General features: G+C 36.4%; 1 protein-coding gene across 2 annotated transcripts; it reads left to right on the top strand.

Moving 5' to 3' along the window:
• The first annotated feature begins 1,018 nt into the window (after nt 1-1,018).
• Nucleotides 1,019-12,829, top strand: LOC145228701 (protein-tyrosine sulfotransferase 2-like). Of its 2 annotated transcripts, XM_080093954.1 has the most exons (7): nt 1,019-1,264; nt 1,571-1,734; nt 2,116-2,271; nt 2,723-2,845; nt 3,340-3,549; nt 6,135-6,324; nt 10,709-12,829. In XM_080093954.1, exons 1-7 carry the CDS (start codon nt 1,064-1,066, stop codon nt 10,736-10,738), a joined length of 1,074 nt encoding a protein of 357 aa, XP_079950080.1. In that variant the 5' UTR covers nt 1,019-1,063; the 3' UTR covers nt 10,739-12,829. The 2 variants fall into 2 exon arrangements, with proteins under 2 accessions (XP_079950080.1, XP_079950079.1); XM_080093953.1 differs by lacking the exon at nt 10,709-12,829 and having other exon boundaries at nt 6,135-10,666.
• Nucleotides 12,830-13,860: the final 1,031 nt, after the last annotated feature.

Raw genomic sequence — 13,860 nt, 5'->3', positions numbered from 1 at the left:
AAGGAAAAAAGATAATGAAACGCAAAAACGTCACAACGCAACGAAAACACCGCGTGATAACGAATGATTGGGCCTCTAATTATGAGCAGGTGCCTGTCATGCGATTGCCGCATGATTTCGGGGTTGAGCAACAGTCGAACGCCTGTGCGGCTTTTCACGGAAACTTGCAGACAAACGCAGCCCGCGGTGAACCCAGTCATTGCGATAGCAATCGCTGACCTGGGAAGAGTTTTGTTTGCTGGTTCGTAAGTTTCGTCAAGGTTCGCGGAAAATCCAAGTCACTTTCTAAAAATGGTTTTGAATGACACCTTGGCGAATAATCAGTGATCAGAAGTTTTCTGAACTGTTGTATATCGCTTTAGCAAGAAGCCGTAAATACTACATATTATTGCTTTGGAAAATTTGGATAGTTGAAATATGATAACACAGGCTGAAATGAGGTTGTGCTTGTTTTATTTTATAGGCTTGTTTAGTTTTTTTAATATTAAACATTACGATTGTTTTATCATACACTTTTTAAGACTCTAGCAAGAATAACTTTTTTACAATAGTGTGTCAGGTAGTTTTTGAACCACAAATGAAGTCATAATTAGCATATTGTGCATCAGGTACTTGTATCAGAACTAAAAGGGACAAAGGGTGGCTTAGAAAAAAACAGACATTGTAGAAATGCAGCTTAAAATAATTAATGGTACAATACATCTTTAAATTTTGCCTGTTGTATGTGCTAGTGCTAAGTATTTAAGCTTTAAATCTGTCTATAGCAGTGCAGAATTTTATCAATTTCGATTTGTTTTCCTTTCCTGACCAAACACTACCATATATGATCTGATTCATATTCTCACTAAGTCTGCTGCATGCTAATTGTATGTCATGTGTTTTCAATGTTGTTTTTAGATACCAGCAGTATTCAAAGCCAGTGATTTTAAAATTGTTTATTGTTTGTGAAGATCAAAACCAGTTTAAAAAAACCAATGTTTTAACATGTATATTTATATAAATACAAATGTTGCTTATTGTTATGTTTTTTCTTGAAGTGCCTAGTTAATAAGTATGTTCCATTATGATCTGTGTACGAACTCGAAACATGCGATCAAAACTTGGCAACTGGGCATTTGTGATTTTACTGATGTGGTTATGTTCAATTTATGCAACGTATCTCTATGCAAGCAACCGACAAATTGTAAAAAACGATTCAGTATCAATGTTTCTCAATCGCGAAATCAAAATGGCACAACCAGTGGAATATACATATCAAAAAAAGGTACATACATATCATAAATTTATGGTAAAATAATGTTGGACATTGCAGTGCTGTAGTTGAACCTAATTCTGTCTTCAGTGGTGTCAATAAAATTAGAGGCGAATTTCTAAACCATCTTGTATTTCTCACAAAATGTCAAAATGTCAACTAATGCAAAAAAAAGTTATTGCATAAAAATAAAATTGGTTTTACACCCAACATGGATTATTATGTGACAAACCAACCAGAATGCATTGTTTGTATAGAGTGTATATAAAGTACATCGTTTTAAATTGAACTTGTACTAAATCAAACTAAATTGTCTAGGTTGCAACTTATGACAAAAACATGCCATTGATATTTATTGGGGGAATGCCAAGAAGTGGCACAACCCTCATGAGAGCAATGTTAGATGCCCATCCTGATGTACGATGTGGCCAGGAAACACGGATTATTCCACGCATACTTGGCATGAGGGCCAATTGGCTAAAGTAAGTTAGATTGTTTTAAACATGGGTTACAAAAAAACACAGAAGGCATGAAAACATAATTGAAGTAATTTGTATAGCTTTGTTCCTAATGCTGAGACATACAATTACACATAAAACTTTTGTTTATAAGTGTTTTGAAAATAATATTGCAAAAAAGAATCATATTTATCCATTTAATACTGATGCTGTTTTAGAAAAATAGTTAATAAAATGAATATTTTCACATAAAAAACTTGAATTTCATCAGTATTAATTTTGGTGATTAAAATCATGTGACCCAGTACAATTTTCCTGTTTTGAATACGCTCCCATGTGCTTGCCCATCTAGTCACAGCCTGGCTCTGAATTCTTGGTCCTGATTAGCATTTTATTTTGATGCAGATCACCAAAGGAAAGAGTTCGTCTTGAGGAAGCTGGTGTATCAAAGGAAGTTATAAATGATGCCATCACTCAATTTATTCTTGAGGTCATTGTAAAACATGGACATCCTGCACAGCGCCTTTGCAACAAAGATCCATTTACATTGAAATCAATTAAGTAGGAAATTATTGATTGGAGCTTAAAATTAGTGTTAAACAATATTGTACAGTACTATTCAACGGATATTAGGTATTATTATTGGACCATGTGTGTCTCAAACAAAGGTCAACTACATTTTTTGTGAGCCGATTTTGTATTCACCTTTATAATAACACAATATATATAAGTGTTACTGTTGGGTCAACCACACCAGTGCTATTATGGTTTATCTTCATTAAAATAGCCTTTATATCTTTAAAAAATGAGGAGTTCTCGATTTTCATTTGTGGAAATGGTTTGTACACCTAAAAGCTTTACACATAGCTGTTTACAAGTAGGAATATTGCCTCCATGTTGTGGAACTGCAACTTAGGTGTTGTGGTACTGCAACTTAAAATGAAACTAGTTTGCAATACCTAATTTAGTGTTAAATGTTTTGTAGTGTATCATTTCCAAAATCTTTCTATAGCTATCTTAAAGAGCTGTTTCCCAACTCAAAGTTTATCCTGATGTTAAGAGATGGTCGAGCAACAGCACACTCAATAATTTCACGCCAGGTCACAATATCTGGCTTTGACATCACAAGTTACAGGTAACAATACAATTTGTCAAAGAAAATGTGGTATATTACAGTATTTGAAAAAAAAAAAGTGAAAACTGTGATTTTATATAACCCTTGTTAAATATGCCCTCTGGCCATATATATGCTAAATAATTGGTTGACAGTACATGTTAGCTTTGTTAAATTCATCCATAAAACAAAACTGTTGTGAAACCTTTACATATTTGGTTTAATTGCATTTACAACTTTTGACCTTAAAAAATGGCCTCCCCTCAACACTAATGTTTTACTGTTTAATGTTTTTTTTTGTATTCTACAATTTGCATTTTATCAATTGTCGCCATCATGCAAAACAATTATGTGTGCAAATAAATGTATATGTGTACAAAATTTCAAATTATATATTTGGTTTTTGAGAATACATAAATGGTATTTTAACTAGTACTTTTTGTGTGCATTGTTGTAACTATTACAGCCATATATCAGCCAGTCCTTTCATAATGCGAATGTGTGTTTTCTTCTAGGGATGTGTTAACAAAATGGAACCGTGCAATTGAGACAATGTACGTTCAGTGCAATGAAGTGGGTTTGTCAGTCTGCCTACCTGTACATTATGAACAATTAGTTCTTCAACCTGTGAATGAAATGCATCGGATTCTTTCCTTTTTGGGCGTGTCATGGAATCCTGTAGTTCTTAACCATGAAAAGCACATATCCAACATTTCCCTCTCCAAGTATGTATGATGTTTAAATTAAAGGGTTTACAGCTTATTATGTGGTTTGTTTTCACTCTTCAGGTGTGTAAAGATTTGAATATTGGTAGCAGTTAGTTGTTTTTGTGCTTTTTTAAGCATTATTTACATGTTGGTCAGCACCTTAAGTGGTTTTGCTTGCCTTTTGTTTATATGACTCAAACGTTTCATGAATTTCTTTGGAAAGCATCGATTCCTTGCCTCTAGCTATTTTCTGTACCTGTTCACAGTACTTAAAATGCACCCATTTCTCCTACAAAGCACACACAATTTGCATCTATAATTGTCAGTAATATCTGAATTCGGTTAATTGCATCATGATTTGCCAAGGGCATTTGATGCCATTAAAAGTGCTAGGTGCATATTTGTATGTAAGCCCAAACCCGAAAGTACACGACCGAAACTTGGTCAAACTTACAACTTTGGCACATTCTACAGGGCAAGGGCGCTAAGGCGAGCTACATCAGTTTCTATTATAACCGGTTATCCAATTGACAAAAACAATAATTGATTTTAGCAAACCTTTAAAGACTCTTTGTGGCGCTACTTTCTAGCTTACTCAGCAAAACTGCAGCTGCAAGATTAGCGTGACTGTCATGTGATCAACGTGTGATCGTTGCTTTCAAAATTTAAACCAGCAACAAATACAATACAAAATTTAAACCAGCAACAAATACTAGAGGAATAAATGCCTTTCTTAATCGGTGATTTGGTAATCTACCGGATAAGTTGCGCAAGGTCAGAATAGAAGACATAAAATACGTCAATTATTGGCACGTTACCAATTACGTGAATCTAAACAACATAGTGTGATTACTTGCGATCTAACATTTTTTACAACCATTGCGTGTTTGGCGGGTACAACAGAAAACATTTTTAACCATTTGCTATACATTTGACATTGTTTAAATTTCGATTAACCCGTATGCGATAAACCGGATTCGTCTGCAATGCCAACATCAAGTTTAGCTTTTGGACACACCGGAAGTGTTTTGCCAAATGTATGGCGAAGTGTTGTCGAGGACTGGTACTTGAACAATTGTAAACAAGTTTAGGTACTTTTCTAAAGTACTGACAAAAAAGCGATATAAGGAAAAGTGTGGGATGAAGTATCATTTATCTTCGGGTACTTGACAATGAGAAGCTTTAATGAGCTACTCTTATTGAATCAAGGACACCCAGGCGTGCTTTGGCGCAGCCTGTCAAAACTGTCAAAACTCTCACACCACGACCTTTGCCTTCTGCTTAAAATTATTCCCTTTTATTGACGCCACATCGTGTTTGCTTGTCATGTAACGTCTCGAGGAGCTCGTTAAAGTCTGACAGCAGTTAAGCGCTACATGCGTAACTATAGTCGATTCTAATGTTTTCAAATGTTATAAGTCTCGACTGGTCGATGTCTATTGAACGCTGGGTGTGCCCTGAAAGGTCGTTGTGTCAGTTTTGAACTAAACAAAACAAAAACTTCCCGCCACCAGCCCGTGTCTGTCACACAAACATTCCGTTTTACATTTTGGGCGTTTGATTTAACCACAAATGAGGGAGTGGTGACTGTGGAGGTAGAACTGTACCCTGTTCGCACCTGTGATATCTGCTTTGCTGTTTATGGGTCCCATTCATGCTATAATACTTCGGAAGCATATATTTGGCACACTTTAATAAGAGGTTTGGACAATAATTGTTTCATGGGGCCACAATTTTACATTTTACAGTTAACATCACACTCTGTATTGCGAAAGTAATAACAAAACGGATATATATTATGTTTTCAAAGTGTGCCATTTTGCAGTTCCAAACATTTTATCAACAGACAAGGCTGCTGTATTATTTTTAAAAGAACAGCACGTAACTAATCAAATCTTATCCAGAGTGCTGTTATCTAAATCTGTAGGTTGAAGAAAATTGACCTTGTTTGTTTAAGGTTTTATAAAAGGGCGAAATTAAAGATTAAACGTCGACCCGTTTTCATGTCTACCTGAGAAGCACTCACTGATATTTTTACTCCCTACTTGAACGAAACAGAAGGAACGGATCAATACCAACACGATTAGCTCAAAAATGCCCTGTTTCCATGGTAACCAATAGCATTTGGATAAAATATGACAGCCAATGTTGCTGAGGTGGTTCAATTTTTACACCAACGCCGTACAATGTTTTTAAAAAATGAAAATCAGTTGCGCTAACTGGTCAATTTTGTTTGATGTGGATATGGATTCGCCTTTCTATAATGAATCCTATTTTAACCATGGGTGTTCTTGACAGAAAACAAATCTCGTTTGGAACGAGAATGCACATTGCACAGGCAGACTCGACTACTAATCGGTCAGTGACTGATTATGAAACAAACCCCAACGGGATACTTAACATACCGACGGCGTTTTTGATATCATTCCAGATCCCGATTGGCACCGTGCCCTGCACATAGATATTTACCCAACTCATCTGTAATTTAAGAACTGGCTAATAGAAGTACATGAGGGAATAGTTTTCCAATACAAATTTGATGCAAAAGTTTTGGAAGCAATCTTTGCCTGACACACTGAGTAACTGTTGTGTTTTTGTCGCAGTTTGGAGAAGTCAACTGACCAGGTCCAGCGTGCGCTTTACCTGGACGCATTAACCAGTTGGTTTGGTCATATACCCGACGATGTGGAAAGGGATATGGCCCATATTGCACCGATGCTACATCACCTTGGGTATGATCCGAACAACAGAAGACCAAGCTACGGCCAACCCGACGAATGGGTACTTAATAAGGTTTGTACCAGCTTTTTACCTTTGCTACACTAAAACAAGTGATCCACGGAACTTACCTCAGCACTATTTGGCCGAAACCGAATATTTGGCCAAAAGTAAACGAACTTAGTTAGTGACTTGTAAATCTTCAAGCTGTGCTTTTAAAGCCTAGGATCGCTATATTTGTTTTTCACGACAGATATTACTTTAACAATACTGGCACTTTATACCTAGTGCCACCATACTCCTAAACTGAATAAGTCTGATTCATTATAGTTGTTGTACACAATGGGTTAGAAAATGTATATAAGTTCGGAACTAATAAAAAAATCTTGACGAGTTCAGTGTCAATACCATCTTCACTATAAAGTATGTTTGGACGAAAGAAAAAATTGTTTCAAAAATCCTAAAACAACCAAGTTTATCCAGTTATTTAAACTTAACATTTTTTGTGAAGTCCTCATACAATATAGCCCTCGTATATCAGAACCACAGAATACAAACAACGTGTGGTTGTAAGTTTTTTTTAAATTGCTTAGAACAGGGGTGTCCAACTCGAAAACACCGCCGTGCCAATTTAGGTTTTAAAATTTACTCGCGTGGCAACGTTTGGTACTTTTTCCAAACCATGTCTTAAACGTCTTAACGGTAGAAAAAAATCTGTCGTCAAATGCGAGTAAACTTGTTTATGATACATACTCCAGAAACCTTTCATAGCATACCATGTCGTTTAAAGCGCAGAATCCATAACATGGAATATAATACGACAGCATAAAAGTCCGGGATTATCCCGAATTCGATAGTTTCAAGCGCCTAAAAGTAGACGGATCGGATGCAAAAACGACAAATTTAATTAGTGGGTTTGTGTAACCTTGATACTGATCATCTTTACTGAAGTTAGAATAAATGCCAAAAAGAATCAATAAAAAAAATTGCTGGACAAATCCTAATGCTTACCATCTAAATGTAAAAAAGCTTGCTCTGCGTGCCACTTTTGGCACGCGTGCCACGTGCTGGACACCCCTGGCTTAGAATATTGATCAATAAAAATCGAAGATAAATCCACTTTTTGCAATAGAACTAAAAACATTGAATGGAGTACTCATGATCCAATTAAGTCAAACCACTGCGCTGGGTGTCATTGATTTCCAAACAACTCATATTATTCATTGGCGACCTTCTGTATTCAACAATAACATTGGCCTAGCCCTAGAGACTGCATCACACCTCTTAAGCAAAAGGTCGATGCACGATAATACACACCATATTAAAATGCGCCACACTTGTCTTGGATCTCAGTAGGATTGATTGATTCTTAATACGCGACTGTTATTGATGAGTGTGAACATCACCCAACCAGAAGGGTTATTGCTAAATTTTTTGGTGATGTGAGGTTGAAATGCACCGACCAGCCACTGATTATTTTTTCTTTTTGACATTTTTATTGCCAACAGCATGAGCAGCTGATTCTTAATTTAATTATGACTCTAACCCCTTGCGTTGAATTTAATTTGTTTTAACACTAGTTAGTTGACATAAGCTTACGTCGTGTCATTTAGTATTAACATGGTTCATTTGAAAAGTTGAAAATTAAAATACGATCGATCAGAGTATTACTCTTAAATAATCAAACTATGGGGCGATGATATCATAATTTTCGTCGTTTCTGAACATTGACTATGATCTGCTTGGTTTTAACAATATTTTGTTCAATTTACGGTACTGTGCAGGGGTTACGCAGTTCCTACTACATCAATAATAGATTTAGCAATTTTTGAGTCAAAACCTAGCCATTATATTTTTCGTTTAGTTTGTAAACATTTTAGTCAACTATTTTGGAATGGAGCAAACTGTCTTTTACTAATGGGCTGGTGAAATGTTTTGACTAATGGCTCTTTGCACCGTGCCAACGTCAGATTGAAATTTTAAAATTGACTTTTTTTGTCACTTCGGGCATAATGTACAACCACCTGAAATAAACAGAACTGGAGAGTCACCTTGTTACAAAATTTTAATATGTATTCCAACTAAAATGTACTGTGCCGTGTTATTTCTTATACCAAGGCACTTGACAAGTATTAAAAGTTTCGAACACTTTAATTAATAGCAAGTCGTATTTTTGACGCAACTTTATTAAACCGTCAAATCAACGTTAGTATGTTCCTTATTAACGGATTCAGCCTTTTTGCGTGCTTATTATATGTCATCAAAACCAACGAAACACATAGGCCTGGTAATTGTCTGTTAACAAGGGTAGTTGCAACATCGCTCACCAGTTACAAAACATCCTGCTGGGACAAAAAAACGTGCTGGTCCTCAGTGACATCATGTTTTTGATAATATTTTTTTGATATCCTCGGGGAAATGTAACTGGATGTATTGGATTTTTTAAAGTTTGCGCACCACAAATTGAAAATTTCTACAGACATGACCTTCGTTATATCTTAAGCAGATGTTTATTGTTAACCCCGTAGCTTTCTTAAACGTTTATCGTAGTAAATTTGGTTACAAAATTGATTTATTTAGGAAAGCTGGTTAGATGTAACGTTACATTAAATGCCTTATTATCACTCTCTGCAAATCACCAAAACAACAAGGGTTAAAGGAAACAGGAAATAAGACCTAAAATAAACTAAATAAATCGTGGTGAAATCCATCACATCGATCAGCGAACAGTCTGAAAGTAAAATCGCATAGGGCAAAAAAGGCAAAAACACAATGCACAGAACTGTGATTAAAATTCGGGGAGAAGACAAGGATCTCGCAAACATTTTTGGGCTAAATGGATATGAAATAATAAGATTGCACACGGGCAAAATTTTTTTGCATATTTGTAGTGACCTGTTAACTTAAGTCTTGAATGCATCCAAGCTTTTGGTGGGCGGCTGTGCAAGAAAGGCATCCCAATGCAATCTGCAAAATCAGTGTGGGTTTTAGCAGCGCAGCGTAGCCATATCCGTCTTTTAGCACCATTTGTCCTTGTGAGCGGTTTCATAAGGGGTATACCAGCACTCGTTAACACTAACGTATGCCTTAACTGCTTAACAGCTTATCCGAATGCCTTAACGACGTACATACCTGAACACATCCTCTCTTATATTGTAAGTATCAAACAACGACTGGAACATATGTTAGTACAGACCAGACCTGAGCATTGTGCGGCTAGCGGGCAACATACGGCCTTTTGGTTGGCTCTTTCCGGGCTGTAACCTAATTGGGTAATACAGAGTAGACATGTTGTATGCTTACACTAAAGCAACATTGCTTTTTCACTTCCGATTTTTCAATACTGTATTTGCAGTTCCTTGTTGTTTGAACGTTTTTCCACAGACTAATAATACCAAGCGTGGAATTTTTATGTCCTTCCCATGAAATGTTACGTTCCTTTGACATATCGTAAATCACCTGTATTGTATTCTGACATTTCCTTGCGGCAGCTGTTCCAAGGAATTAGGTGCCACGATGGTAACATATTTTATGGTCATTTTTACAGGTAGTTTGTCCTTCGCTGAAATTTACGCATGTGATACACGGGTACCTTAAATTGTTCACTGTCAAGTCTAATTCTAACCCAAGATGGGTATTACGGTAATTTTTCTCAAAATTACACAATCTACCGTAATAGAACGTGTCGGACGAATTTATAATGGAAAAAAATATGTTTTCTCCGTGCTGTTATTAAACCTAGCTTTTTGTCAAAGTGGAAACAAATCGCACAAGAAGGAATAACTGGCAGCTTGTTTAATTACAATTCGTCTTTGTCGTATGTGTAATCCCCTGTTGACGAACGCGTCGTTTGATCCATCAGTTTATGTCATAAACAACCCAAGCAAACACACAATCACACACACCCGAGGGTATACATATGCCTGTTTACGGTATAAGGACTTGGTATACGCGGGAAAGAAGCATATTAAATGTACTTAGCCCTTTATCACCAGACACAAAGTCGTCCAAATTGTTCTCAAATATTCCGATAACTTCTTATTAGGGAAAATTTTGAATTTATTGTACGCTGTATCATTTTTGCTTTGCTCTACGATTTTAGCAGTTGTCCCATTAGCTTCTGAAGTAGTAAAATGTTAAACAACCCGAAACAGAATATTTTTATATATTTTAAGTATTTTTTTACTTTTTACCACTTTATTTTGACAGGCTACACTACATGTTTGTTTTTACAGAAACTGGTGACGTCTGTTTATATAAGGCGAAGTATATATTTCTATTGGTTTAAAGAAACGATTTATGCTTTGTACCTGTTTTTATGAAACAGTCTAAATATTTATTCTTTCTTTTCTACATTCTACTGTCAGCGAGCAAAAGTGTTTCAGCTACATCAAATAAAATTGTATTTTTGATGGTTTCAAGATTTGATTATTGATTACTAAATGTTACTTTGTTTTAGACCCGTCAGGCAGTGCAGAGCGCCGCTTGATGAACTTTAGTTATCCATAAAACAAGACCTCTATCATCGTTCCGGCTCCAGTCTTTGTTTGACGACCATTTTCTCGTTATGGTCGATTCTTTGTTGTCACTGAACACGAATCGTGGTAGAAAGATATTTTGAGACGAAGCCATGACAGTTTTTTTCCTAAATACACAACTACCTATTTTTTTGCTTACGGTATTGTTAAAATCAGACATTTCTCACAAATACCGGCTTATAGAAAATAACTAAATGTATGACTACTGTGTTAAACACACCAACATACACATAACAGTGATTACTTTTTATTTTACCCTGATCAAAAAATCTCCCTTGCCACGACTTCCTTTCAAATAGAGCTAGACGTCTGTGCATTTTTCGATTTCTGGCAAAACACCAATTACCCAACATATTTCTCTTTATTTAGGTTTCTGTAAGGCTACGATCACCCCACGACATACAAATATATTTTTCATTTCTGTTTTGTTTTCTTTATTTTACGCTTTTATAAAGTTCGGGAATGGTTGTGCCAAGGCAAAAATAATCCTAGATGTAAAAGGTTGAAAAATAACCATTATAAGGCCCTTGCGTGTTGCATTTTTTGCTTTATTCAGTCTTAAATCATTCCAAGCATCCACTACCATTTTTTAGCTACTCGCTCAACCTATAACATTCCTCTAAACTTCACGTAGATTTTCCTGTTGACCATGAGTAAACGTTGCGTTTTAATTGCCAAAATAACAACTTTGGTAAGTTAAACAATCTTATTGGAAACATAATGCTTTTCAACAAGAAATTGTCCTTCGATTTTAAGCATCCTTGTTTTTCAATCCAAGATTTTTGACTTTTTTGCCTTAAAATAATTTTAATGTTTTAGGTCGCAGTTGCCCTAAACCAGTGGTTCTCAACCTCATAATGATCGCGTACCACCTGACTACTTTTTCCGTCGCTGCGTACCACCTAAACCCTGTTTGAATGGGTACACCAAGCGGTAGGCTTATTTTTCATGACCAGGTTAGCAATTTTAAAACAATGTCCAAACACGAGTTTTGCCGCAAACCCGGATTGATCTTTTGGGTCAGTTGAGTTACAATTTCGCATATGACTTAAAAATGAATAAAAAAAGCTATTCGCGTACCACCTGAAAAGCTCCGACGTACCGCAGGTTGAAAACCACTGGTCTAAACCCTCAAATCGTATCACATTTTTCCCAATGAGCAAGCAGCAAGTTTTCCTTCATCTCTATTTTTTTGTGTTTTTTTGCGCATCCAATCAACATCAATTTTGAGAATGTCTTTTTCATTGGTTTTGCTGCTTCTTGCACTTTCCTCTAGCTAACCGTTTCCCCTACAATCTACCGTTTTTTGTATTTTTCCCCCGCACTGTTGGCAAAATTAGAAAATTTGAACTAATTTTTGAACTTTCCATTAACATTTGTACACAGCCAATTCTTGTATGAAACATGTGGCCATCCTAAACTTTTCTTTTATATATTTGGTATTGTTTTGTGGGTTTAGGTATTTCTAATTTTCTTAGATATTGCAACATCATGCCACTAGATAACTTTAAAAAAAATGTAGAGTTCATTAGACGTCGTACGTTTTTAGTTCAAACATAATGCTTTGCGGTGTATTTGGTTTTCGTGGAAATATGGCAACTTTTTAACGGACACAAAGTACCGTTGTATGTAAAACAATGCTAAGTATGGTCATCCTCCGATCGACAATTGACAGAACGTGCACTTTGTTATTACTTATTTTGCTCTTGCACTCTGCGTTTACGCCCTGAGGGGAAGTCGTTTTGAAATTTCTATTTCTAGGTAGCGGCTGAACTAAACACAAAACGTAGCCCAGAGAGGAACAACACCACCACGAAGCGTAATTTTTTGTCAAAATTCAGACCGGACGTTCCTTTAGCGCACTGATGAGAACAAAGTTCAGGCTTTGCGTTGCTGCCAAATCCAACTATTGGTGTAATCAAACAGAATGTTGTAATTTGTTGTAATTTACGGTTGCTTTGAACTACATACACAGAGAATAGCGCTTGTTTTTACTTCGTTTGTCGCTTTTCGTCTGGAGTGTTATTTCGTGTATTGATTTTGCCACCACTGGTTGAACTTTTGTTTTTATTGCTGCGCATAAACGGCATTTGATATAAAATCGCGATCGTACAAAAAATGTGTTATGTTTGATCTCGAACGCAACGCATAGAATTCATCAGCAACTTTTCCACTCAATCACGGTGTCTGAAACAAGTCGAAGGTAATGAAAGTTGCATGTGCAGCAATCAAGGTGAATGTCTGCTCGGGTTGATGAGATGTTGGCGATGGGACCGAGACTGAATTGCTAATGAATAATTAAGAGTCTGGTACGGGAGTGAAATGGTAAGTAAGTCGTTGGATTCACTCTAAACCATTAATTTAAACCGAAAAGAGATAAGCGAAACGGGAAAACCATGTTCTAGGGAGAAATCGTCACTTTGGCCTTCTGACAAAGAGTGCACGAACTGTAAACCTGATCTTAACGTACGTGACATTTACAAATGATGGAACTACGTCGTATAGGCCCGTTTTTGTCTAAATTACCTCTTGACCGCGCGCGTTTGAAGGATTTAAATCATTTTTCTGAATTTCTTAACAAACTAAACTCGTCAAAAATGTTGCAAAGGAAAGTCTAGAAAACATCCATTGGTGACGTTGTTACTATTTTGCAATTGTGGTTGTGTGACATTGTAATTTGGAAAATCTGCTAACACCATAACTCACATCAGTTGAAAATTTAGCTATTTTTCGATAGTTGGCGCACAATCCTATTGAAAACGGTATATCTCAAAATATGCCTACGGAACTGGGCCGAATGGCCTGGCGCGCCTGACCCATATACAGACACAAAAAAACTTGATCGGGATTCGTCCCCGGGAGTGTCCTGGGTTCGAACCCCGTGAAAAAAATATCCCTACGGTTAGGGCTATTAGGGTTGGGATTAGGTAATATCTGGTACAATTCCAGCACACTGTTTTTAAATTCGTAACGTTGTGGTTTAATCTATGCCAGGGGTCACAAACACGTGGCTCGGCAAGTGTTTTTGTGCGGCCCGCGAACTAACATTTAAAATATATATTAGGTCTTTAAC

This window comes from Phallusia mammillata, chromosome 1 (genome assembly GCF_965637545.1).
Source record: "Phallusia mammillata chromosome 1, kaPhaMamm4.hap1.1, whole genome shotgun sequence".
Classification (NCBI taxonomy): domain Eukaryota; kingdom Metazoa; phylum Chordata; class Ascidiacea; order Phlebobranchia; family Ascidiidae; genus Phallusia; species Phallusia mammillata.
Note: the sequence above shows the minus strand (reverse complement) of the source record. Positions and strands in the feature narration are given on the sequence as shown.